Genomic DNA, 27,103 nt, shown 5'->3' with positions numbered 1-27,103 from the left:
CTCCCTGTAATGATGTAGGCACAGATAGTACTACTTTCTTGTCTTTCCCAGTAATGATTTAAACACAGCACATATAGTAAAAACTCTGTCTCTCCCTTTACTGGCATAGGCACAGATAATTTTATTAAACCGAAAAGAAAAATCTCGACATAATAATATTATATCAAAATATTTTTATTGTTACTTTATTAAACATCAATAAATACAAAACATACAAAATTAACCCCCTCCCAAGTATATACTATAGACATAAAATATAATTAAAAGAATGTGTACCAGGTTCACAAAATACAGTATCAAAAATAGTTATATATAGAGAAATAATTCCTCCCAATAGAGAATCACATCCCAGGTAAGTAAAAGCTTATATCATGTGTATGAGTATCAGACTGACAGGTCCCTTCAAACAGTAAAGTATAGCAACCATGCTTAAGATAATGGAGACCTAATCAGAAACAAGCTATAGGCAGTTAGAAATGGAACACAATACCTGTTGAGGACATGATACTGGTGGGATAGGACACCTGGACACCAAGCACCTCGACGCGCGTTTCGCAACCTTCGTCAGGAGGCACAGATAATACTGCCTCCCTGCCTCTCCCTGTAATTATGTAGGCACAGATAGTACTGCCTCCCTGCCTTTCCCTGTAATAATGTAAGCACACATAGGACTACGCTCCTGTCTTTCTCTATAATGATGTATGCACAGATAGTACTGGCCCCGTCTCTCCCTGTAATGATGTAGGCACTGATAGTACTGATAGTACTACCTCCCTGTCTCTCCCTGTAATGATGTTGTTAGGAAAACGCCGGTTCCCTTAAGGTCGCTATGACAACTTGTTTAGCTTCTGGGTGGTTCCTCTTTTTCCTTGAGCCTATCTCTCTTCTCTGTCCTTCTGCCAATCAGCTGTGTGGTTGTATTTATACCTGCCTTTTCCCCCCTGTCTTTGGCCCCATGCACACCACCGTAAAAACTCACGTAATTACGGGCCGTAATTACGGGCCCATAGACTTCTATTGGCCACGGGTACCTCCCCGTATGCTTACGGGAAGGTGCCCGTGCCGTTGAAAAAGATAAAACATGTCCTATTTCAGGCTGTAATTACGGCACGGGCAGGCCCATAGAAGTCTATGGGGCTCCCGTAATTACGGGTGACTACGTGTGTGCACCCGTAATTACGGGAGCGTTGCTAGGCAACGTCAGTAAATAGTCACAGTCCAGGATGCTGAAAGAGTTAAACGATCGGCAGTAACTGTTTCAGCACCCTGGACAGTGGCTGCCGATCACAATATAGATAAAGATGTAAAAAAAAAAAGACGTTCATACTTACCCAGAACTCCCTGCTTCTTCCTCCAGTCCGGCCTCCTGGGATGACGTTACAGCCCATGTTACCGCTGCAGCCAATCACAGGCCAATCACTGGCTGCAGCGGTCACATGGACTGCCGCGTCATCCAGGGAGGTCGAACTGGATGTCGAGAGGGACGCGTCACCAAGACAACGGCCGGGTAAGTATGAATTTCTTTTACTTTTATTACGGAAAGGGCTGTCTCTTCTCTCTATCCTGCACGGATACAGAGAAGGGTTGCCGATTAGTTCAGTGCAATTTTGCAGCCAAAAACATGCCCGTAAATACGGGTGGAATACGGGTCGAATACATGTGACCAAGGACCCGTATTTACGCCAGTATTTACGGGTGGACAAAAATACGGTCGTGTGCATGGGGCCTTTGCTTGTGAATTTTCCTGTCTTCTGGTAGCTTCTGACGCTCTCTGCACTTCTTACTTCTGGACCTTTTGGAAACGGACCTCGGCTTGTCTCTCGTTAACCCCTTGTTTGCTGATTTGGATTATCCGTTCATGGCCGGTTTTGACCTTTTGCTTTTCATTATATCCGCTTGCCTTCTGATATGTTCTTTCTGTTAACCTCTGGCTGCCTGATTTCCTGCTTAGGTTAGTCTGCATTGCACCTCCTATCCAATGCTGAACTCTGCTGAGACAACCTGGGTCCTAAGCAGCAAAGACCATCCCACCTTGCGGTCAGCTATGGCGAACACCTTAGGGTCACCTTAGATACGGTCGATCAGAGTTGTGACAGATTTGAGGTTGCGGTTTTATGTGCACGCTCTCTCCCGGCACTCTCCAGCAACCTTTGGAGAATCGCTCAAATTCCAATTCCATAACAGATGTAGGCACAGATAGTACTTCCACTCTGTCTCTACTTTCTCAATCATTCGCATAGTACTAAGGAATAAAGGCAGAAACTTCATGGCAAAGAAGCCAGTGAGAAAAATATTGCTTTAAGCTCAGAACTGGAAAGTGATTATTTCAGAAAGTGCATTTTACTATAAATAAGGCCCCATTCACATCACGTTTATTTGCCTATGTTTTCAGGTATATGCTGGGAATTATCATTACCTATGCATTAAACGTATATTGTGACGGATTCCAAACAGTGCCATCCCTCACCATAGATTATAGTTGTGTATGTTAAACGTATACGCTATGAACTCTCATGACCCTGTTCAGGATGTACATGTTAAATGGATACCATTTAGTCTATGGGTGACCGAAACCACTATTAATCACCCGTCACCGACTAATATGGTATCTGTCGAACGTATACTTAAAAGGGTGTTGTCCGGATAGGTCATCAGTATATGATCGGTGGTGGTCCGACACCTGGACCCCGCACTAATCAGCTTTCCCAGCTCCCTCCGGTCACCAGATGGCTCCGGTGACAGTACAGCGGCCGTGCTGAAGCTCTGCTCCTACTGTAGCATGGCCGCTATACAGTGGTCAGAGCCATCTGCTTCCAGCACGAACACTGATACAGTCCATAACATCCGGTGCCTGGAAGCAGCTGATCGGTGCAGGGTCCGGGTGTCGAACCCCCACCGATCATATACCGATGACTGATCCTGCGGATAGGTCATCAGTGTGAAAAATGGTCCCATGCCCGGACAACTCATTTAATGAAAAGCCCATAACCTATATGTTAAACGTACGCCTGTTACCTTTTTTTGCAGTATGGAAAAGTGTAGTCTACTACTGTTCCATGCCTCAAAACGTATACCAGCCCGACGGAGGCCAAAAGGACACTCTTTTGACCTCTGTTGGGCTAGTGGAGCCCCATGGACACATTTAGCGAGTACGCCAGCAGCTTTCCAGATGTACACGCTAAACGTAGGACTAAAATGTGATATAAACTAAACTTAAGACCGCGAATGTGACCCAGCCCTGAATTATAGCTCAGCCTGGTAATGTAGCAATAAGGGGACAGGAACGTACAACTGTGTAACTAAGCAGATTTGCCATTCAGGAGTCTGAAAAAGCTGGATATAATGACGACCATTGAGGGAAGCAACAGAACTAAATATTATTTTTATTTTTTGTAAATTTTTGAAAATGTTCTCTCAATTTTTCCTGTGTACAGAATGTTTATTTAGTGCATAAACAAGCAACTGGAACACAATGGTAATTGCAGGACTACAATGGCGGGAACACACACACAGTGCAGGACACCGATGTCTAGAGTACAGAGAATTCTTAACCATTTGGACAGTTTTCGGGATAGATAACTGCTTCTCTCACAGCCGCTCCTCACATTTTGTCCTTTACTGAATATTCCCCTGTCATTATTGCTGATCTCCGCTTTATTCACTGCTCTCACCCGTTCCCCCTCCATTGTTTCACCCTATAACCAGTCCAGTCCTTCTCACCAACACTCTCCCTGCATCCTCCATCTCCTCACTGTCGCTTCAGCTTCGCCTCCTTCCCTCACGCCAGTGAGGTTTCTATCTCCCCCTGGCTTGAGAGGTTTCTAGTTCCCCCAATCTTCTGTCATGCAGCTGGATGGTACCTCAGAAATCACCTTTCCTGCCCCCAAGATAATGAGGATCAGCTCGTGCTCCCTCCATTTTTGAGATGTCCATAAGAAATTATTTCCCATCCCACTTAACATTCTATTAACCCTCAAACCTTTGGGACTGCTTCTCCTGAGTAATGGACACACACAAAAGAATTAACCAAATAAAATACAACATTGCTGAGTCACTGTCCACCCAAAAAATAATGCTCAAGGAGATCTAGCAGCTCTCCATACACAGACTGGTAGCAGATCTAGTCGAACTTAAAGGGATTCATCAATCTAATTCTAAAAAAATTTCAGTGCCATATTGTGTGAAAATCACATATGAGTTTTTTACATGTTGTTTTCTAAATACAACAAAAAAGAGATGGGGAATGGGCAAAGATGGGGCATTTTGCAGTGGATTCTAAAAACCACAGCCATCACTATGTGTGAACGGTAATAACTAATGAAATACTCCGGGTAAAACTGATATACTGAGTTATGCCTAGAGCAGGGCATAAGAGGGCAGGGCATGACCATACTTGCCAAATTTTAAATCCAAAAAATCCTGTTCCACCCAGGTATGCCATCAGAGCCCACTTTTCAAGCAAATTTGCATAAATCCTACCCCATTTGTGGTTCCATTTGTGGGAGTATGGGCATGACACATGGATTCTCTTTAAATCTTTTTCATGTACCACCCACCTCAGGCCCTGAACTAGACATGACAGTAGGAGAAATACTGGGGCAGATTTATTATTGTCTTTGCGCCTCAGTTTTGGTGTTTCATGCACCTATTTTATATTGTTGGCCAAATATATTAATGCGTGCACCAGAAAGAACCACTTACGTCATTGAAAAATATGGCGCATCTTCAGTCTAGCTCCTCTAGCTTTCGGCTATGTATCTTTAAGCCATTATTAATAAATCTGCCGAATTGTATAATAGAAAGACTGTCTTTGCTGACCATAGCAACCAATCACAGCACAGCTTTAATTTTTTAAGAATACTATCAAAAAATTAAACCTGCACTGTGCTTGTTTGCTGTGGGATAACACAGTATCAGCCCCTCATACACTGAATACACCCACAGTATCAGAACCTTATACACTAAATCATTCACAGTATTAACCCCTCATACATTGTATCCCCCCCACCGTATCAGCCCCTCATACACTGAATACACGCACAGTATCAGTCTCTCATACTCTGAATCCCCACAGTATCAGCCCCTAATATTGTGAATACACCTACAGTAACATCCCCTCATACACTGTATACCCCAAACAGTACCAGTTACTAATACACAACATTTTCCCCAACATCAGCCCCTCATACACTGAATTCTCTCACAATATCAGTTACACATACCCTGTATCCCCCCCCCCCCACAGCATCTGCCCTATCGTACACAAAATAGCCCCACAGTATTGACTTCTAAGACTCATACCGCCCAACCATCCCGGATTTATCGGAATAGTCCCATATTCCAGGCAGTGTCCCGCTGTTCCGAGCGGCCGGTGGGATGTCCCGGGTTCAACTGTCCTGATATATGAACAGCGATGTCAGTGGCTCCTCCAGGATCTGAATCCCTGGCCAGAGCGTTGCGGGCGCTCTGGTCGGGGATTACACTCCATGGGGGAGCCCCATATGTAACTCTCCATATATGGACAGTGACATCAGGGGCTTTTCCAGGAGTGGAATCCCCGGTTCAGGCATTGCCGATGCTCTGACCCGGGATTCCGCTCCTCGAGGAGCCCCTGACGTCAGTATTCATATATGGACAGTAACGTCATGGGCTCCTCCTGGAGCGGAATCCCCGGCCAGGGCATTGCCGATGCTCTAACCGGGGATTTCTCAAATACACCCTCCATGACAGCACATCGGAGGTTGAATCTCCACCCCTAACAGGGACAGGAACACACAAAAGGTTAAATAGCCCTCCCCACCTCAGTTTTTCTGTCCCTGCTAAGGGCATACAAGAGGTTACTGCTCTTGCCGCAGCGAATATTTAACTAAAAAAATAAAGAAAAATATTTTCTTCCTTACAACCTGGTCTTCGGTTCAGTTACCTGTTCCCTAGCTCCAGGATAAGACCTCTGGTCTTGTGCCGCCTCTCCTGGAGCCTCCTGGTAATGCTGAGGCGGCTGAACAAGCAGGCTCCAGTCCTCCTGTAGCTCCTCAGCCTGTCTTCTCTGGGGACTCCCCTCGATCCTCGCATGGATTCCACCTTTGGGAAGCACGCGTTATTCCTCCCGATGGAGTGCTAAGAGTGCGTGTACGTACTTCCGGTCGTGCGTCTGACGCACTTCCAGTCGGGAGGACGGCGCGCATACACAGAGTAGAAATTTTATGGCTTTCCTACGGACCGGCAAATCCTGGGAACGGGGGGGAAGAGTTCATCGGCATGTAGTCTTCGCAGTAGATTTAAACACCACCAGACTACTGGAAGATCTCCATCAGGTAAGATGTTTTACTATTACCATGATGACAGAAGATGAGGCTCTAACCCCTAAGCTAGGTTCTGAACCATGCATACTCCCAGCTCCAGTAAGTAATCTGGCTATGAGTTTATCTTCCCTATACATATTGTGGGTCTTAATTTCCCTTATTGTTATATGTTTTATAGGACACTCCCAGAGAGCTATCTTAAAATATCTCTAAATCTGAAAGGGAGAGTCAGTATCGGAAATGTGCGATATGTTGCAAGAAGTGGTCATCTACTAACCAAAAACCTCTCTGTCAACATTGGACAGAGAAAATTATTAGGGAAGAACAGACCTCTTTAATTGATGAAATTAGAGGTATTGTAAAGCAGGAAATTAAGACCTCCTTGTCTTCCTTTTCCCAAACCTTTGTGTCCTCTGTACCATCACCCGCACCTAAAAAGAGGAAATTGACTGTAGAAATTGAGTCCTATGACAGTGACTCATATATTCCTTCTATATCAGAGGATTACTTAGAAGAAGGAGAATTGTCAACCCCCCAGATTGAGGAGGTTAAAAAATATTCTTTTTCGGCAGAATTTACTGACTAATTAAAGAGGCTCTGTCACCACATTATAAGTGGCCTATATTGTACATGATGTGATTGGCTCTGTAATATAGATTACAGCAGTGTTTTTTATATTTAGAAAAATTATAATTTTTGACGGAGTTATGACCTATTTTAGCTTTATGCTAATGAGTTTCTTAATGGACAACTGGGCATGTTTTACTTTTTGACCAAGTGGGCGTTGTGGAGAGAAGTGTATGACGCTGACCAATCAGTGACAAATTAATGTCATACACTTCTCCCCCATTCATTTACACAGCACATAGCGATATAGCACAAGGAAGAGCGGATAACCGCTGATGAGGGGTCATGTTTGGACCGAAACGTTGCACTCTGCACTCTGGCATGAGAAAATAAAATACATTTTACTTGCAAATCTACTCCTGATTGGTGTGCGTAATACTTTCTACAATGTTCAATTAATTGTGATTTTGATTTGGGTCATAATCGCCCAGCCCTAGTATAAAGTCATATTACAGGCGTATATAGAGAGCACTATAGACATTTTTCATGAGGTAGGCAATATTTACAAAAATATGTCCGATATGACCCACAATGACAGCAGCAAAACCTGTCCCCATGAATTTATTGATACATCTGGACCTTTGTGCTGTAAAGTGTTATGTCAAAACAATAATGAACAATGTGAGAACATTCTTAAAACATCTATAAAACAACTGTCACCGTGTTGTACAACTATTTATATACCTATCAGTGTTTGTAGTAAATATGAGGACAAAGTTCCTACTAATGGAAGAGTCAACACAGGAGTCCATGTAGAAGAATTAACATGACTTAAAGAGGCTCTGTCACCAGATTATAAGTGTCCTATCTCCTACATAATGTGATTGGCGCTGGAATGTAGATAACAACAGTGGTTTTTATTTTTAAAAAACATAATTTTTGAGGAAGAGATGACCAATTTTAGATCAAAGACCAACTGGGCGTGTTTTTACTTTTGACCAAGTGGGTGTTGTAAAGAAGTGTATGAGGCTGACCAATCAGTGATAAGACATGCCCGTTCTTTCTGCGGTCCGGGCTCATTGAAAATAATAGCCACGGCCATGTGCACGAACCGCGATTTGCAGGCGGCTCGGGGGCGTCAGTCCGTGGCCGGCCGACCGACCCGAAAATCAGGCCGTGCACATGACTACGGTCATGTGCATGAAGCCTAAGGCCTTAGATAGATAGATAGATAGATAGACGGACGGACGGACGGACGGACAGATCTATGCTGTTCACTAAATGACATTGCAGCCTGCAGTGAACCTGAACCAGGTAAGTCAATTTTACTTGTTTGCATGACAAGAATGCTGTTTCTTAAAGTGACACAGAAAATTTCCATGTTTTACACACTTACATACTGAATACTGCACACCCTATGTAAAGCTCTAGTAAATGATCCGGTGACAGATACTCTTAAGTTAAAAATACCTTTTCATGTTCTCTCACCTGCCTATGAGCATTAAACATGTCAACGTACATAGTCAAATCAGTTGTGGTATAAACAAACACACACAAAAAAAATATCCCATAATCCAAAGTGTAAAAATCTGGGTCAAAATGTCTATATTCACTGAAAATACAAAATCTATAAAGTCAATAAACAATAATACAGAAGTCAAGAGCTATGCAGTGAAGCCTAGACTTTAAGGGCATGTTCACACGTGGCAGAATTGCTGCGGAATTCCGCTGCGGACAGTCCGCACTGGAAATCCGCAGCAGTCTGTCCATTGGTTTCCACACCTTTTTAGTTATCTTCGTGCAGACGTTGCAGACAACTCCGCTGCGGACCATAGGCTGCGGTGCGGAATTTGGTGTCCGCAGCATACACTGGCTGTTGCGAACTTGTTGCGTACTTGTGCCGTAATTTCTCCATTGACTTCAATGGAATTGCAAAATTATGCAATCAAATCCGCAGATGTTATGTGTGTTGCGTTGCGGATTGCTTTCACGAACTGGACATTTCATCATTCTGGCTGGACCTATGTGTTTCGAGGTCTATAGCCAGACTGAGATGGAATGTTTTAAAAGAGAGCAGGATGTACTCTTCACCTGAATCCGCAACAACTAATCCGCATCAATTTACTTCACATTTTAGGCAAAGGCGCAACGGAATCTGCAACGCAGATTATGTGCGCCATTGATGCGGACAGTGTCTGCAGAAATACGCCATGTGTGACCATGCCCTAAAAAGACTCTTAAACCTTGTTTACACAGTGGCGATTTGCTGCAGATTTTGCATGTATTTTTTAAAACCAGGAATGGGACCTAAACAGAAGAAATATATAAAGGAAGTCCTTAAAGGTCTGCTCTCCTGGATCTAAGGTTATGTTCACGTATAGCGTAAAAACTGCCCATTTTCCGCAACGGATTTCATTGTGGAAAATCCACAGCGTATCACAGTAGCAGCAGAGTGGATGAGATTTGAACAAATTTTAACCACATGCTGTGGAAAAAATCAGCCAAGAAACCATTCAGAAATTGACCTGTAATGTGTTTTTTTTTTAAATACGCAGCATGTCAATTTATGATGCGGAATCGCTGCTTTTCTGTCGCAGGTTTTCCCTATTGAATTCAATGGGGAGGTAAAACCCGTAACAAACAGCAAATGTTGCTATTTTTGCGTTGGATTTTTGTGTTGGAAAAGCTGCAATTCTACGGCAAAAATTGCAATTCAGATACCCCAGAGAATTGTCATAGAAACGTATTCCTACAATATCAAGTTATTATTGCAGCTGCTAATGATGCAGTCCCCTATAATGTTGACAGGTCTCCAAAGGAGGAGCTTCATTTAGTGCGCATTCACTAACCTCAACAGCTGTACTCTTCCTGACCCATAGGATGTATCCATCTGTAGTACAATATGTATACAAGTTAAAAATGCAAGCGGTACTAAAGTGTAAGACCAGCATACAAGCACATGGTGAGTCCTTTGAGCTCACTTTAATTATTTATTTGTGTATTTTCATTTTAATGACCAATTACTGATTCGCAAACCTCTACACTAACATTTCCAGGCAATTAACATAAGTATTACGGGAGTCAATGCATGACTCATTGGTGTGAGGGGCAGATTTGCTCAAATTTAACAATAAAATCTAAAAAATTAAATAAATACATGAAAATATACTGTGAGGCCTAATGCACATGACTACCACAGATCCATTTGGAATGGGTCCAAAATGTAGTGCCCACATACTGCTATGGGCCCATAGTGTACCTCTAATTTTATGCAGAGGCACATCGAGGTTTTTCCCCCACTGCATTGCATATTACAATTGTAGTCAGGGGAAGAGAGAGTGCTTTTAGGGGAGAATACAGTGCCTCACGGAGGCACCATACCGCGGCATGACTTTGTGTATATGAGCCGTACGCACACGGCATGGATGCTGTATGGCAGCACACAGAGTCCCATACAGATCCATATCACCCAGCCTCAGATACACCATGTGCTGCCGTACATTGCTCTATTAGATTCAGTATGTACGGAGCTATTCTCCAATAGAACAAAGCACTATACATACGGCAACCGACGCATCATGTTTATTTTGTATGGAAACCGACATAAAAAATAATCTGTATGAAATTGGACGCATAAAAAAGGTACAGTAAAGGCCCCATGCTCTTCCATGGGGACTATATTATGGCTACATACAAAATGTAAACCTACAAAGAACCTCAAAACAGGGTAAAGCGAAAAGGAGAATCCCCAATATGACTCAGAAACAACCTACAAAGCGCAAAAGCGCAAGGGACATAACATCCCAATAGAATATGAAGATAACTACCATGAATAGTAAAAAATATACATCTTTATTATTACATAACGATACATGGTATTACAATAATAAATACAACAAAAGTAACGGATCATATATCAGGAGAAATAGCAGTCAGGTACAGATGACAACATACCATGAGGGAAACAAGAGACAACCAAACTCTGAAACACGTCCCAATACTGCACATGCCATACACACAAGTATCATATAATGCCAATAAGGTATACAAAATATATGTATATGCGGCTACATCTAGAACAGAAATGCTGCCCGTTGCAAAATATGCATAGCAAATGCCCGCTACAGATCAACGACGCAGAAACAGGCAAAAGTAACAGATATATGTAAAAAAAGGTAGTGTTCCTGAAGAAGCCGGTCACAGGCGAAACGCGCGTCGAGGCGTTCCTGTACCATCTCTCCACGTCCCGTACTGCCATCATGTCCACAGGTATATTCGTTTTCACACTACCTTTTTTGGCATATATCTGTTACTTTTGCCTGTTTCTGCGTCGTTGATCTGTAGCGGGCATTTGCTATGCATATTTTGCAACGGGCAGCATTTCTGTTATAGATACATACATTTTGTATACCTTATTGGCATTATATGATACTTGTGTGTATGGCATGTGCAGTATTGGGAAGTGTTTCAGAGTTTGGTTGTCTCTTGTTTCCCTCATGGTATGTTGTCATCTGTACCTGAAATGTCCCTTTGGCTAATTCCCTGCACTGCTGTGCATCCATCCAAACCCTGTAAGTAGAACTGCAAGGGCTTGTCCACACGTAGCGGAATTGCTGCGTATTTTCAGTCCGGAATTGCGGTTGAAAAAGACGCAGCAGAATACAGTAGCAGCAAAGTGGGTGATATTTAACAAATCTCCTCATCCACACACTGCGCAAAATTTCCAAGCAAAAATTCACTTGCGGTGCGTATTTTTCGTACCGCAGCATGTCAATTCCTGCTTCAGAAAGTGGACTGAATTACTGCGTTTTTCAGAGGAGATGTCACCATCTCCCAGAATTGAGAAAAATGCCGCAAAATAGCACCATTTTCTGCAGTAAAAAACACAGGAAATGGTGCAATTTTTCCACAGCGGAATTTCTGCTAGTTTCTGTGGAATTGCTGCAGAAATTTTCTACAGCTATTAGGTTAGGTGTGGGCAAGCCCCAACACAGTTGCATTCAAGTGAAATGGGAAGAAAAACACTGAATTATGTCTGAAAATAGGCTGTGTGAACATACCCTGAGGGTAAGGCCACAAGGGGTGGCCCTGACACAATCGCGACGTGGCCAACAACCATGATGGCACTATGTTAGGCGCGGCTGTCAAATACCTTGTATTCCGGTTACAAGTTACCCCCTATCCGTAGGGTAAGTGGTAACTTGCTGATCAGTGGGTGCCCGAGAGCTCGGACCCCCACAGTCTACGAGAACGGGGAGCCCGAATTTGCACGAACCCCGAGGTTGAACGCGAGCGGCAGGTCGCTCATGCGCTCTGCCGTCCCATTCATACTCTATGGGAGCGCCGCAGATAGCCGAGTGCAGTGTTCGCCTTCTTCCATCGCTGCCACAGAGAATGAATAGGGGGTAACTTGATGTAACTTTCTAAATCGTGCGCCCATAAAGAGTGTATTAATTCATGGCTGCACGGTTTTGCAGATAAAGAGACGGTTTACCCACATTAACGTGCGGCCACTAACAGGCTATTTGACTGCCGAACTGAACATGGTGTCGGCGCGGTTGTTGGCCACATTGCAACCATGTCAGGGCCGCTCCGTGTGGCCTTACCCTTAGGCCTCATTTACACGAGCGTGTGCGTTTTGCGCGCGCAAAAAACGCTGCGTTTTGCGCGCGCAAAAGGCACTTGGCAGCTCCGTGTGTCATCCGTGTATGATGCGCGGCTGCGTGATTTTCACGCAGCCGCCATCATAGAGATGAGGCTAGTCGACGCCCGTCACTGTCCAAGGTGCTGAAAGAGCTAACTGATCGGCAGTAACTCTTTCAGCACCCTCGACAGTGAATGCCGAACACAATATACACCAACCTGTGAATAAAAAAAAAATTTCATACTTACCAAGAACTTCCTGCTTCCCCCAGTCCGGGCTCCCGGCCGTTGCCTTGGTGACGCGTCCCTCTCTTGTCATCCGGCCCCACCTCCCAGGATGACGCCGCAGTCCATGAGACCGCTGCAGCCTGTGATTGGCTGCAGCCTGTGCTTGGCCTGTGATTGGCTGCAGCTGTCACTTGGACTAAACTGTCATCCCGGGAGGTCGGACCGGAGTTATCGGTAAGTCAGAACGTCTTTTTTTTTTTACAGGTTCATGGATTTTCGGAGCGGAAGTCACTGTCCATGGTGCTGAACCAGTTTAACGCTTTCAGCACCGTGGACAGTGACTGTCTCCTGACGTCGCGTACCCGAACATTTTTTACCGGTTTCGGTCAAAACGAGTTTGGCCGAACCCGGTGAAGTTCGGTGCGCTCATCTCGAATTTGACACTCCGTTTGGATGTTTGTAAACAGAAAAGCACGTGGTGCTTTTCTGTTTACATTCAGGAGTTTGACAGCTCTTGCGTGATTTTCGTGCATGCAACGCAGGAGCGTCCGTGTGCCATGCGTTGTTTTCACGCACCCATTGAAGTCAATGGGTGCGTGTTGCGTGAAAAACGCAAGAATATAGAACATGTCGTGAGTTTTACGCAACGCACTCACGCAGCGCAAAATTCACGCATCGTCTAAACAGCCCCATAGACTATTATAGGTGCGTACGACACGCGTGAAAAGCACGCGCGTCGCACGCGCGTATAATACGCTCGTGTAAATGAGGCCTTAGGCTATGTTCACAGGGCAGATTTATTTATGTGAAAAATCCAACAAGGAATTGGCCAAAAAAACGTGGTTAAAGTCTGAGGCTGACCCGCGGATTTCTGCCGTGGCTTTGCAGTGAGAACTGCGATGTTTCTGCACGCAGATGAGCCCCGTTCAATGGGACTAATTTGTCTGTGAATGCCTGTGGAATAGAAGGGACATGTCACATCTTTTTTTTCAGTGAGGCAGTATACATTTCCGCCCGCTGAAAACTCCACATTGTGCTTCTTACAAGCACTTTCATACTGATTCAGATGCAGAAAACGTGTAGGAATAAGGTTGAAAATTCAGCCGTGTGAACAGGGCCTCATGCTCTCTTCACATATGCGTTGAAGGTTTTAGTTCGGAGCCTTTGTAGTAGATTTTGTCAGATTTGACCGAAAAAGTAGCGCAGGATGCACCACAGAGCACCAAAACTGTACCCGACGGACCCCATTATAAGTCGACTTATAATGGGGTCTGTCAGGCCCCGTTGATACGGATCTGCCACTTCATCAATGTCGTTATTCTGCTTCTACGACGTAGCAGAACAATGGAATTGATGAACGCAGATGATTTTGATGAACAGAGGATGCATATCCTACTCCAAAACATATACAGATAGGGAATTTAGATTGTGAGCACCACTGGGGACAGTGAAGGAGGACAACTTCTGTACAGCACTCTGGAATATGATGCGTTATATAAGTAACAAAAATAAATAAATAAAAATAGATACTATATAGTAATAGTGATATGCTATCACTGATCAGAAAACCCCTCTAAGAAGTTTAACACAACACTTTGTAGCACACTGCATTTTGTAATGTATGTGATAACTTAATAACGTAATAAAGTCTAATCCCACTTTGAACAACATGTACATTTTGTATGAAAAACTACACACATACTTTTCCAGTGATTTTTGTGTACCAATTTTTTATTTATTTAAAGGGTGTGACCTCTTTTTACAACCCTGGTTAGGCATATAGAGGCAGACCCACTAAGCAAAATATCTAGGCCCGATGCATTCAAATGGTCAATTTCCCCTGGGGTCAGTCCTGCATCTTCTATACTCCTTCTGTTTTACCATTATATACATTTGGTGGGCTTCTGATAGAGGGTGTGTGAGAGAAAGAGGGGTACCATAAAGCAGCATAAAGATCATGTTATCCTCCCTCTTCCCATGCACACAGAGTCCTCTGGAAGAGGGGATAATATGACCTATGTACACACTTTCAGGCCTCTACCATATATTTGGTAGGTCCCTCTTGAGGAGAACAGAAAATTAACTAAGGTGAAATTACTGCACTGACGGTGGCACTATATGGGGGTAATTGTTGGCAGATAATGTATCTCAATCAGATAAGCATTTATAGCGTCTGTATGGTTATCTCATTTTGGAGGACCAATGTTGTTCATGCAAAAAAGTGACCGCATTGCGCTCATCGGAAATTGGCCTAACACTATTTAATTTTGTACCCTTCTAACTACAGTAGAATAGATTTGCATATATTTCTGGGAAATGCTTGATTTTAATTATTTTTTTTTGGTATATGGCAGATACTGGGGTGGATTTATTAAGCATTCTACATCGGATTTGTGGCGCAGGAAAAGCCGCAATTTGCAGAAAAACTGAGCTTTTGGACAAAAGTTTTGCATCTTTTGTCTTTTTAGGGTATGTTCACACGCAGTGGTTTCAGACGTAATTCGGGCGTTTTACGCCTCGAATTACGCCTGAAAAAACGCCCCTAATACGCCTACAAACATCTGCCCATTGCTTTCAATGGGAATTACAATGTTCTGTTCCCGTGAGCCTTTATTTTTCACGTCGCTGTCAAAATACGGCACGTAAAATGACGGCTCATCAAAAGGACACTTCTTGGGACGTTTTTGGAGGGGTTTTTCATAGACTCCATTGAAAAACAGCTCCAAAAACGGCCGTAAAAAATGCAGCGAAAAACGCAAGTTGTTAAAAAAACGTCTGAAAATCAGGAGCTGTTTTCGCCTGAAAACAGCTCCGTATTTTCAGATGTTTCTGGTCGCTGCGTGTGAACATACTCTTACACTGCCTTTGCCACTTTTCTGAAAAGTGAGGAGGGCGTAGTGAAAGGGGACATGACTTGACAAATTTACTGTAAGTTATGCCAGAAACTGGCGGAAATTATAGTGGAAATCTACGCCAGCTCGCAGCCTCTTAATAAAATGGGTACATTAGGGTAAAGCCACACATTGTGTCGTTAACGTAGTTTTGTTGCGGTTTTGCTGCGTTTGAAAACCGCATGCGGTCAACTGCATGCGTTTTTTGTCTCTGTAATGCTGCAGTTCTGTTGCGTTTTTTTTACGCACACAGGTTTATGGACATAGTGTTCACCCGTGTTGAAGTTTGTGAGGTGCTGCCTGTATATAGCTCATTACAAGGCATTGCAGAACTGTTCGCAAAAACACAAGCAGTTCAGCAACAAGTTTGGCAGCGCGGTCATTAACCGCATGCGGTCGGACATTATGAAGATGCAGTTAACTGCACAAAAAACACATTGTAATAGAATAGCAGCCGTCTGTCCATAACAAACATTTCACCATTGACTTCTATTGAAAAATTACTTGCTGCAGTTTAAAAAAGCAACATAAACGCACCGTGACTGCACCGTGTGGCCTTACCCTAAGACTGGCGTATGAAAAGCCAGTCTTAATAAATATGTCCTCCTGTGTTATCTGTTTTCTCTCTGAATTATCAAGGTGTACAAAAATAAAAATCAAAACAAAATAGTTAATGGACCAATTCAGCTCTGCTACATTTTATACTGGATAATGTAGTATAGAAGCAATACTAATACATTACATTCAAGTCAACTGGTTATGACATGATAAGCTACCATGGGGCTATACTGTCAGGCATATTATTCCAGGCATTAATAAGTAAAATAACTGGGACATATGGAGTTCCATTCATGAAAGTAGGTCAAAAACAGAGTGCTAAACCATAATTGTACAAAACAATGCATAACTGAGACGCTGTGCATCATTCTAAAAATAATTCAATATATTTACGGAAATTAAATTGCAGTTAGCAAATCCCTTTCAACATACCAGCATCTATATTTTGTCATAGGGCTAAAATAGAATTTGCCTTTCAACATTATTTTCATATGCAAATATATCACTAAAACAATACATGTCTCCATAAACAGCACGCGGGGGGGAAAAATCTGACACATGGAACATGATATAAGACAAGTGACGATGTTTAGCTTCTGTCAAGTGATGCAATTGTGCACAAATCTATGGTTTAGCAACAGAACTAGCTCGTTTTATGCTTAGGCTACATTAAAGAGGCTATGTCACCAGATTCTCAAATCCCTATCTCCTATTGCATGTGATCGGCGCTGCAATGTAGGTAACAGTAACGTTTTTTGTTTTTTTTTAAAACGATCATTTTTGGCCAAGTTATGAGCAATTTTATATTTATGCAAATGAGCCTTTCTAATGGACAACTGGGCGTGTTTTCTCTTATTTCCAACTGGGCGTGTATTGTGTTTTTAACTTCTGGGCGTGTTTACTTGTTTTACTAGCTGGGCGTTGTGAATAGAAGGGTTTGTCAGCATCATATGTCAGCATCATCCACTTCTATTCACAACGCCCAGCTAGTAAAACAAGTAAAAACACCCAGATGTTACAAACACAATACACGCCCAGTTGGAAATAAGAGAAAACACGCCCAGTTGTCCATTAGAAAGACTCATTTGCATAAATATAAAATTGCTCATAACTTGGCCAAAAATTATCGTTTTTCAAAAAAGAAAAAACGTTACTGTTATCTACATTGCAGCGCCGATCACATGCAATAGGAGATAGGGATTTGATAATCTGGTGACAGAGCCTCTTTAAGGCTGGATTCACACAAGCATGTTCGGTCAGTAAAGGACGGAACATATTTCGGTTGCAAGTCCCGGACCGGACACACTGCAGGGAGCCGGGCTCCTAGCATCATAGTTATGTAGGACGCTAGGAGTCCCTGCCTCGTTGCCGGACAACTGTCCCGTACTGTAATCTTGTTTTCAGTACAGGACAGTAGAGGCAGGGACTCCTAGCGTTGTACATAACTATGATGCTAGGAGCGCGGCTCCCTGCAGTGTGTTCGGTCCGGGACTTGCGGCCGAAATACGTCCGTCCTTTATGGACTGAACATGCTCGTGTGAATCCAGCCTAATACGACAGTAAAAAATGGGCGTGCGATGGGCGTTTTTTTTAACGGCCGTAACAAGGCCATTTTCAGAACAATGAAGTTCTATGGGTGTATTCACACGCCCATTTTTTTTAACTTCCTGTGAATATTGGCCGTCAAAAAATAGGACGTGTTTTCATGGCCAGACGGCTCCCATAGAACTCAATGGATCCGTTTTTAACTGCCATTTTTAAGCAATCAATCCTTGTAATGGCCAGTAAAAACTGATCGTGGCCAAGGACTCCCCGGACACAGCGCTACTTTAAGCTCTGAGCCCGGGGGAGCCCTTGACATTACTGTCCATATATGGTATTCAACAATGGCCAGCATCGCAAGATCTCTGGTCGGGACACCTGTCTTGGGAAAGACCTTGAAGTCACTGTCAATATATGGACAGTGACGTCAGGGGCTCCCTCTGACCCACTCTATAGATAGCACCCCCCCATGTAGATAGCACCTCCCTGTAGATAGCACCAACCCCCCAGTAGCAGATGCTCTGGCACGCAATTCCGCTCTTAAATGGAGTCCCTGATGTCACTGTCCATATATGACAGAGACATCAGGGGCTCCGTCTAGGAGCGGAAACCCCGACCAGAGGGTACAGTGGCACTATATGTGTGCACTGTGGTACTATGTGGGCACTGTCTATTTCAGTACTTTCTACAGTGGGCACTGTGGCACTATCTACAGGGACATTGCGGCAATATCTACATGGGCACTGTGGTGTTTTCAGTGGGTTGGGATAAAAATAACCCTGACAAATAAAATCCATCCCATTTTTTTTAACGGCCATGAAAAACAGATGGCAAACGGATGACAAACAGCCATTAAAAACGGACAGACGGACTGGAAATGGATGAAAATTTGGAGACACATGGATGGCAAAGTGGCCATAAAAACTGACAGTTGGCGGCAGTGTACTGGATAAGCGTTAAGAAACGTAAAAAAAGGATTTCTTTTCATATGGGCAGCACAAATGGGGGTTGATGAATCACAGAAACCACCTGTAACTTCTGTATTCTGTACTGATGCTTGCATCAGCTGCATGACTCTTGCTCAGTATTTTCATATTTAGGGCGGGTTCACACATAGCGGAATTTCACTTAAATTCCGCTGCGGACACTCCGCAGCGTTAATCCGCAGCGGAGCCGTTTCTCCATTGACTTTCACTTTAATTTAGCAGTGTTCGTTTACACGATGCGTACAATTCCGCTGCGGAGCATAGGCTGCGGAGCGGAATTTGGTGTCCGCAGCATGCTCTGTCTGTTGCGGAGCAGTGGCGGACTGGTTGCGGACTCATGGCGGAATTTCTCCATTGACTTCAATGGAGAGTCAAAATTCCGCAATGAAGTCCGCAGATCTTATGTGTGCTGCGGAGCGTATTGTTTTTACTACCATGACATTTCTTCATTCTGGCTGGACCTATGTATTTCTAGGTCTACAGCCAGACTGAGGAAGTCAATGGGGCTCCCGTAATGACGGGAGCGTTGCTAGGAGACGTCTGTAAATAGTCACTGTCCAGGGTGCTGAAAGAGTTACGCGATCGGCAGTAACTGTTTCTGCACCCGGGACAGTGACTACCGATCTCAATATACATGTATCTGTAAAAAAAAATATAAGTTCATACTTACCGAGAACTCCCTGCGTCTGTCTCCAGTCCGGCCTCCCAGGATGACGTTTCAGTGTAAGTGACGGCTGCAGCCAATCACAGGCCAAGCACAGGCTGCAGCGGTCACATGGACTGGAGCGTCATCCAGGGAGGTCGGGCCGGATGCCGAAAGAGGGACGCGTCACCAAGACAACGGGCGGTAAGTATGAATTTCTTTGACTTTCACTAGGGAAAGTGCTGTCCCTTCTCTCTATCCTGCACTGAATAGGGAGAAGAGAAGCACTTTTCCTGCAGTCCGCAGCGGCCAGTCCGCATCAATTTTCTGCACATTTTGTGCAGATCCGCTGCAGAATCTGCAACGCAGATTCTGTGCGGCATTGATGCGGACAGTTGCGGAGGAATTCCGCCATGTGTGGTCATGCCCTAACTGTTGACCAAAACAAGTCTGTGTAGCATAGAAAGGATGTCTGTTGTATAACAGATAGAACTTCATTTGACTACTCCAGTAGATGTAGTCTACACATACCCAAAGGGCTAGTGTTGGTGTGTTTCCTGGCCTCGGACTTGTTAAAAGAAATGCTTTATGAGCCAACTATATGTTTCTCAGGCCTGGGCTACAAGGAGACTTGTTGTAGCACTACTAATTGACTTTATGGGTATGTTCACACGGCAGCCTCTGTTACGGTTGAAATTCCGGAGCTGTTTTCAGGAGAAAACAGCTCCGGAATTTCAGACGTAATGGCAAATGCAGGTGGAGTCAATGGAAAACGGCTCAAATTACGTCTCAAGAAGTGACAGGCACTTCTTTGACGCGGGCGTCTTTTTTACGCGCCGTCTTTTGAGAACGGCGCGTAAAAAAATTGACCGTCGGCGCAGTACATCGTAAAGCCCATTCAAATGAATGGGCAGATGTGTGCCGACGCTTTGGAGCCGTATTTTCGGACGTAATTCGAGGCTAAAACGCCCGAATTACGTCCGTAAATAGGGTGTGTGAACCCAGCCTAACTATCGAGAGACCGTTGCATGCCACAAGATTGCATACAACACAATGTATTCCTCAGGACTGCAGGTATGGCTCGAGGGCATACTCTAATTTAGTAACACATTCCCTGTGGTTTTCCCACTTCAGACATTTATGGTATATCAATTGGATAATTAATGATCGGAGCATATTCACTATTTCCGTTAATGATAATGTAAAGTGACTGTAAATGTGCGGTCCCCTGGGAGGGATCAGTGGGATTCTCTGACTTTTACATATTACACAATTATGACATATACAATCAATGCCTAAAGTGACCGATCTGCTATGCAATGAAGACGTATACCATGCAAAAAGTATGACAAAGCAGTAATGGAAGTAAACAAATAGATGAATTTCAGGAATAGTTACCAAAGTATAAATAATTCCATACAGTAGTGTGCTGTGCATTCTAGATGCCAGGAATCAGACAGGATTGTCAGTCTTTTCCATAGATTATTATGTGCCTCATTGTAAACACTGGTTGATTTTTGGCGCATCAAATTGGAAGTTCAGTGTGCTTTATACAGTGACATAGAACGCAGCTGTGATCGCTCTTGCAAATCCTATTTATAACTGTCTGAATTGTGCAGCTGCTGAAGGCAAAATGCCTCTTGTGTTGTTGATGAGAAAATTAAAAAGATGTAAAAGAAAGTAAAGTGATTTTGGCATTCCGGGGGGCTTCCTATTTAATCAAACTTCAGGATGTTTCCATTTACTTTAAAAAAAATAAAAAATAGTTCCCTCCATGTATGACTATTTCAGATACATAATGGTGCAAATTCGAGCAACTTGCTATACAGGTTTTTAAAGATACACCTGCCTTGAAAAAAGGCAGATGAAAGCAGCTGTGAATCAAGTTTCCTTCATGGTCTGCCATTAAAGAGGTTATCCAGGATTTTAAATTGATGGCCTATCCTTAGGATAAGCCATCAATATTTTGTCTGTGGTGGTCCGACTCTCGGCACCCCCGCCGATCAGCTGTTTGAAGGTCACTGCGGCCCCTTCATTGTTCACATTGATTTTATTTTTTGTTCATACTTGCACACGCTGTTACTTTAGTAGCGGGTATGCAAGGTATTGCAGCGTTGTCCCATTCAAATGACGAGCGCCACGTCCCCTTAAAACGTTTGGACACTACGTTTGGCATATACGTCGGGAAATGCTTCCAACCTATATGCCTAATGCCTTTTTTTAACTGTATTGAAAAGTATAGTCAACCAAACTTCTCAATAATATGTCTCGATAAAAATATGTCCTGGTCATGTGATAATCACAGATTCTAATCCCCTAGAAGTAAACCATGAAAGTTCCTATATAATGAATGCAAGCATTCATTATGTAGGAAGATCTTAAAAACCACTAGGAATTGATATAGAACTTATAAAATTTTAACATTTTCCATTAAACAAAAAATAGCATTTATTTACAGAAACTGGAATACCCTTTTAAGGGCTTATTGAGGACTACATTTTCCCAACTTTCTCCACAGTTCTACAAAAAGAGCATTGCAAAAATGTCAATGTGATAGGGAAATGCTATTCAAGGATTTGATATCATGTATTCGTCAAAGCATCTTCAAAGCTTAAAGGGGTTGTCCACTACCGGATAGGTCATCAGTACATGATCTGTGGGGGTCCGACTCCCGGACCCTATCCCGTTAAACCGCTACCGCTGCCTCCGAGCACCGGATGTCCATACTGGAAGCAGTTGGCTCTGGTCACGGAATAGCAGCAGAGCTGCAGTACTGCACCTATTCAAGTGAATAGGAGCAGAGCTGCAGTTCTGCAGCATGGCCGCTATGCAATGTACGGAGCCAACTGCTTCCGGCTCCGTACATAGCATTATGTGCCATAACATCCGGTGCCCGCAGGCCACTGTAGCAGCTGATTGGTGTAGGGTCCGGGTGTCAGATCCGCACCGATGATATACTGATGACCTGGTGGATAGGTCATCAGTTGTCCGGTAGTGGACAACCCCTTTAAGCTTTGTTATAAAGATTGCTCACCTAGCGTTCCTGACAAGCTGCAAACCTTTTAACTTGGCTACTTGCCGTCCTTGGTTCTCCCTAGATAATCAAAGGATTATCAGGATGTTCCAAAATGAAGTACTACTTTGTAGGGACTTGTATCTGCAGAACATTATTATATTTAAATATATACAGCAGTAAAAGGCCTCTCTCACACTAGTATATAACTAGTTGTTTTATCATAAGGACGGAAACTCAAAACTCATCGTCTCGTAAGCCAAGAATGGTTGTGAAGGTGTACATAACCTTTAAGGATATTTTCCAATGGCATACATTTATAATATATTCATAAAATATGGCACAAATGTCTAATTTTCAGAGGTTTGACCAATGGGCCCCCTAGTTATTGCTAGAATGAAGGAACATTATGCCCAGGAGCATAGCTATAGGGGGTAGAGGGGTAGCAGTTGCACCCCGGCCCTAGGTAGCAAGGGTAGCAGGCACTCCCTGGCCCTAGATACATAGTAGATGGGGGGCCTTGTTACAAATATTGCACTTGGGCCTCATGCTATGCTCTATTTAGCTCTCTTTGCTGGTGCTGGAGTTTATTCAGTAGACACTAGGTGGGCCTATTATAGTCTCTCAAATAAAGCATGGCATCCCAAAGAATACAATAATCCCAATAGTCCTTGTTTTAGCTATTCCCTATTTATCTGATTCCCCTGGGACTCACTCTGAAAATTCCTATTTCTATCTTTAGTATATTAGTTGGGTTTACTGAAAAAATTATCGAACCTCTCTTCCGTTAGGGACAACATGAATAAGACAAGTTGGATTCTTACAATTTGACATGTAAATGGGAGTTGGCAGTGGCATATCTGGGACCAGATGTAACATTTTTAACAGGGCCCCCTAAATATTAAGAAACATTTACTATATTGGTGTCTTATGCAAAAGTGTGGGGCCTTGGACCCCCCAAGTTATTAGGGACCGGATGAAATTGTAACCTCTACATTTTACTATAGTATGCACCCCTTAAAGTGGGGAAAGATGATTGATGGGTCTAGTGGATATGGAATCCATATTCAGTGCCGATTTTTTAGTAAGGGCACAAGTCGCATGTGCCCTGGGTCGTCCAACATGGGATCCTAGGGGGCATCCACCAAGGCTGGGTCTATCCATCTATTTTCTAGTAATGTCCTTGGCAGTCATTGTTAATATGACTAGAGCATACATTGCTAATCTCTGGGACTCCCACCTCTCAGAAACTCCTTGTTGGCTGTTCGGTGATCCTATAGGCTGGGTTCACACGACCTATTTTCAGACGTAAACGAGGCGTATAATGCCTCGTTTTACGTCTGAAAATAGGGCTACAATACGTCGGCAAACATCTGCCCATTCATTTGAATGGGTTTGCGGACGTACTGTGCAGACGACCTGTAATTTACGCGTCGTCGTTTCACAGCTGTCAAACTACGACGCGTAAATTGACTGCCTCGGCAAAGAAGTGCAGGGCACTTCTTTGCAACGTAATTTGAGCCGTTCTTCATTGAAGTCAATGAAGAGCAGCTCAAGATTACAGGCGTCAAAGACGCCTCGCATAATACGAGGAGCAGCATTTACGTCTGAAACGACGCAGCTGTTTTCTCCTGAAAACAGTCTGTCTTTTCAGACGTAAAAGCCTCTCATCGTGTGCACATACCCTTATAGTCAAAAGCGGTGGAGATGCATGCATGTGAATCTCGCTTTGAAGTCTAAGGGAGTCGCTATCTCGGCTGTCTCCATAACACCCATAAACGTCAGTGCGTGGCTACCTCTCCTATATGTGGCTGCTATACGTCAGGTGATCCAGGTTCCAGAGGCATGAGGGGCCCCCATGTTTAAATACAGTTTAGGCTTTGAGCTTTTGACAATGCAGCTTGTAATCTTCTCCTGTATACATAACCCACCTTTCATGGGTAGTATTCAACAGGGGCCATGAACAATTATGTTAGAGTTTCCCCATTGTGTCAAACCTAGAAAAACACATTGGGCCTCATGTAAAAAAAACAAAAAAAAAAACGCATCAGGGGAAAAAGTGCCCTTGTTGCCCTTTTTCTCTTTAATTGCAATGGAAAAATACAACTTGATTTGTTTCTATGTGCAACAAGGACACATTAGGCTATGTTCACACGGAGTATTTTGCCGAGTTTTTTGATGCGGAAACCGCGTCGCAAAACTCGGCAAAAACGGCCCGAGAACGCCTCCCATTGATTTCAATGGGAGGCGTCGGCGTCTTTTTCCCGCGAGTAGTAAAACTGCCTCGCGGAAAAAGAAGCGACATGCCCTATCTGACCTCCCATTGACTTCAATGTGTGGCAGAGAAAGCGTATTTTGCGCTGTTTTATGCCCGCGGCGCTCAATGGCCGTGAAAATCGGCGCGCAGGGAGAGGAATATCTGCCTCAAACTTCCAAACGGCATTTTGAGGCAGATATTCCTCCTGCAAAATACCCCGTGTGAACATAGCCTAACTCTGGATTTTACCATTCACAGTGAGACACGAAAGTCATGTAACCACAACATATATAGTCCAGACACTTTATCAACGTAAATATTGATGTAAACAGCATACTGTATAATACAATTTGTAAATTATTTTCTTCTTACTTGGTTTCCTTCATGTATCTTCCCATTATCTGATCTGCTGCCTGATCTTGGCTGCTTTGATTGCAAAATTCCAATTCCATATCTGCTGGACCCTTCAAACATCTTCTTGTCCATGTGGTGCGGAAGGTCCCGGGAACATGAAGCATTTTCCTCCAATTCTGTAGCTCTGTGAGGGTAGTTTTCTTTGTTATTGTCATCTCTGCTAATTACAAAGATAATATTAAACATAATATCCATCCATGGGATTGTTATATTGACCATTTAATTAACAAAATAATTAACGCTGATGTGAAAATTTATTAAAAGCATAGTATCAGTTTAGAAAAACTTGGCTTCTTTTTTTTTTTTTTCAGAAACAGCGCCATCCTTGTCTATGGGCCATGTCTGGTATTGCAGCTGTGTAAAAACCTTTGTACAAGAGTGGTGTTGTTTCTGGAAGAAAGTAGCAATGTTTTCTTGACGGAAACTAGCACTCCAGCTACACCAAACAATACTGTTGTCAGCTACTGATGTTAAGTGGCAACCGCAGCATTCAAAGTGTATGACAGCCAAGACTCACATGGCATGGGTCAGTGCTGCAAATTACATTTTCCATTGCAAATTGAGCTCCAAGGCAAAGAACCACTAAATGTGCTTAACCTCATTACTATTGTGTTAACCTAGTGAATGGCCATTAATCATAACCTGCTTCATAGAAGACTGCTAGATACACATGAAAAGAAAAATCCGTCTGTTCTACAGTAACCACAATTAAGTTAATCTCTTAGCAAGTTCACGTCATCATATCCCAACAAACGTGCCGAAAAGATTGTTTCACCATTGCTTTGGTCAGGGTATGTTCAAACGCAGTGCTTTCAGGTGTATTTTGGGGAGTTTACGCCTCGAAAATGCCTGAAAAAAATGGAAGCCGAACACCTACAAACATCTGCCCATTTAGTCCATATGGTGTGTCTTTTTACGCCACTGTTTTAAAAAAACGGAGCGTAAAAATACACATAATATACATAATACACATAATATATGAAAAACGCCTCAAAAGAAGCATCAAAAGAAGCTCCAAATTAAAAGAAGCTTTAGGGTATGTTCACACAGAGTGTTTTCAGCCGTTTTTCAGGCCGTAAATGTCCCGAAAAATAGCTAAAAAAATCAAGAACAGACGTAAAAAAACAGCCGGGAAAAAGAAGTGCATGTCACTTCTTCAGCCGTTTTTCATTGACTCTATAGAAAAACAGCTCCAAAAACGGACGTTAAAAACGCTGCGAAAAACGAGACTTTGATTAAAAAACAGCTCTGTGTTTTCAGACGTTTTTTTATTTTGTGTGTGCACATACCATTATTTTCAGCTTCAAAAACGCCTGAAAATCACAGGCTGGTTTCTCTGAAAACAGCTCCGTATTTTCAGGCGTTTTTTGTTAAGCGTGTGAACATACCCTAAGGGTATGTGCACACACAAAATAAAAAATGTCTGAAAATACGGAGCTGTTTTCAAGGGAAAACAGTTCCTGATTTTCAGACGTTTTTTTAAGCCACTCGCGTTTTTTACGGACATTTTTGGAGCTGTTTTTTTATAGAGTCAATGAAAAATGGCTCCAAAAACGGCTCAAGAAGTGACATGCACTTCTTTTTCGCGGGCATTTTTTTACACGGCCGTTTTTCAACAGGGCTAGATGTTTGGTGGCGTTCTGCTTCCGACTTTTCGGCCGTTTACGGCTGAAAATAAGCAGTGTGAACGTACCCTTACTGTGATAAATAGGGACCACTAATATGCTGCCAATATTCTTCCATTGAGGGAATTATCCTGCACACCTCCTTCACTCCCTACATAACTAAGCAGATTTGCCATTTAGTAATCTGGGAAAGCTGAGTAACAATTCCTGTGGAAACTGTCATGGCAGCTATATTGTTTGCCATCCAGGTTGTGGATGTTTTGCCATTTATTACTTATAGTTCTTTCTAGGAAAACCGGGTTACAATCAACCGCCACTGCAGCCCCCAAAGGGGTTGTCAAACTGCTTTCCTTGACTCCTAAATGGCATTTATGCCTAGTTGTGCAGTGAAACCCCCTCCCAACGACACATTACTTATCCAATTAGTCATTTCA

General features: G+C 43.2%; 1 protein-coding gene across 1 annotated transcript in view; it reads right to left on the bottom strand.

The window, feature by feature from the left end:
- FAM13C (family with sequence similarity 13 member C) overlaps positions 1 to 27,103 on the bottom strand; it is a 302,988-nt gene that overhangs the window by 88,278 nt on the left and 187,607 nt on the right. Inside the window, exon 9 of the mRNA XM_075841177.1 lies at positions 25,003 to 25,204. Within this exon, the coding sequence (XP_075697292.1) occupies positions 25,003 to 25,204 (202 nt within the window). The remainder of the gene's footprint in view (positions 1 to 25,002; positions 25,205 to 27,103) is intronic.

This window comes from Rhinoderma darwinii, chromosome 11 (genome assembly GCF_050947455.1).
Source record: "Rhinoderma darwinii isolate aRhiDar2 chromosome 11, aRhiDar2.hap1, whole genome shotgun sequence".
In the NCBI taxonomy this organism is placed as follows: Eukaryota; Metazoa; Chordata; class Amphibia; order Anura; family Rhinodermatidae; genus Rhinoderma; species Rhinoderma darwinii.
This window is presented reverse-complemented; position numbering and strand designations above follow the sequence as displayed.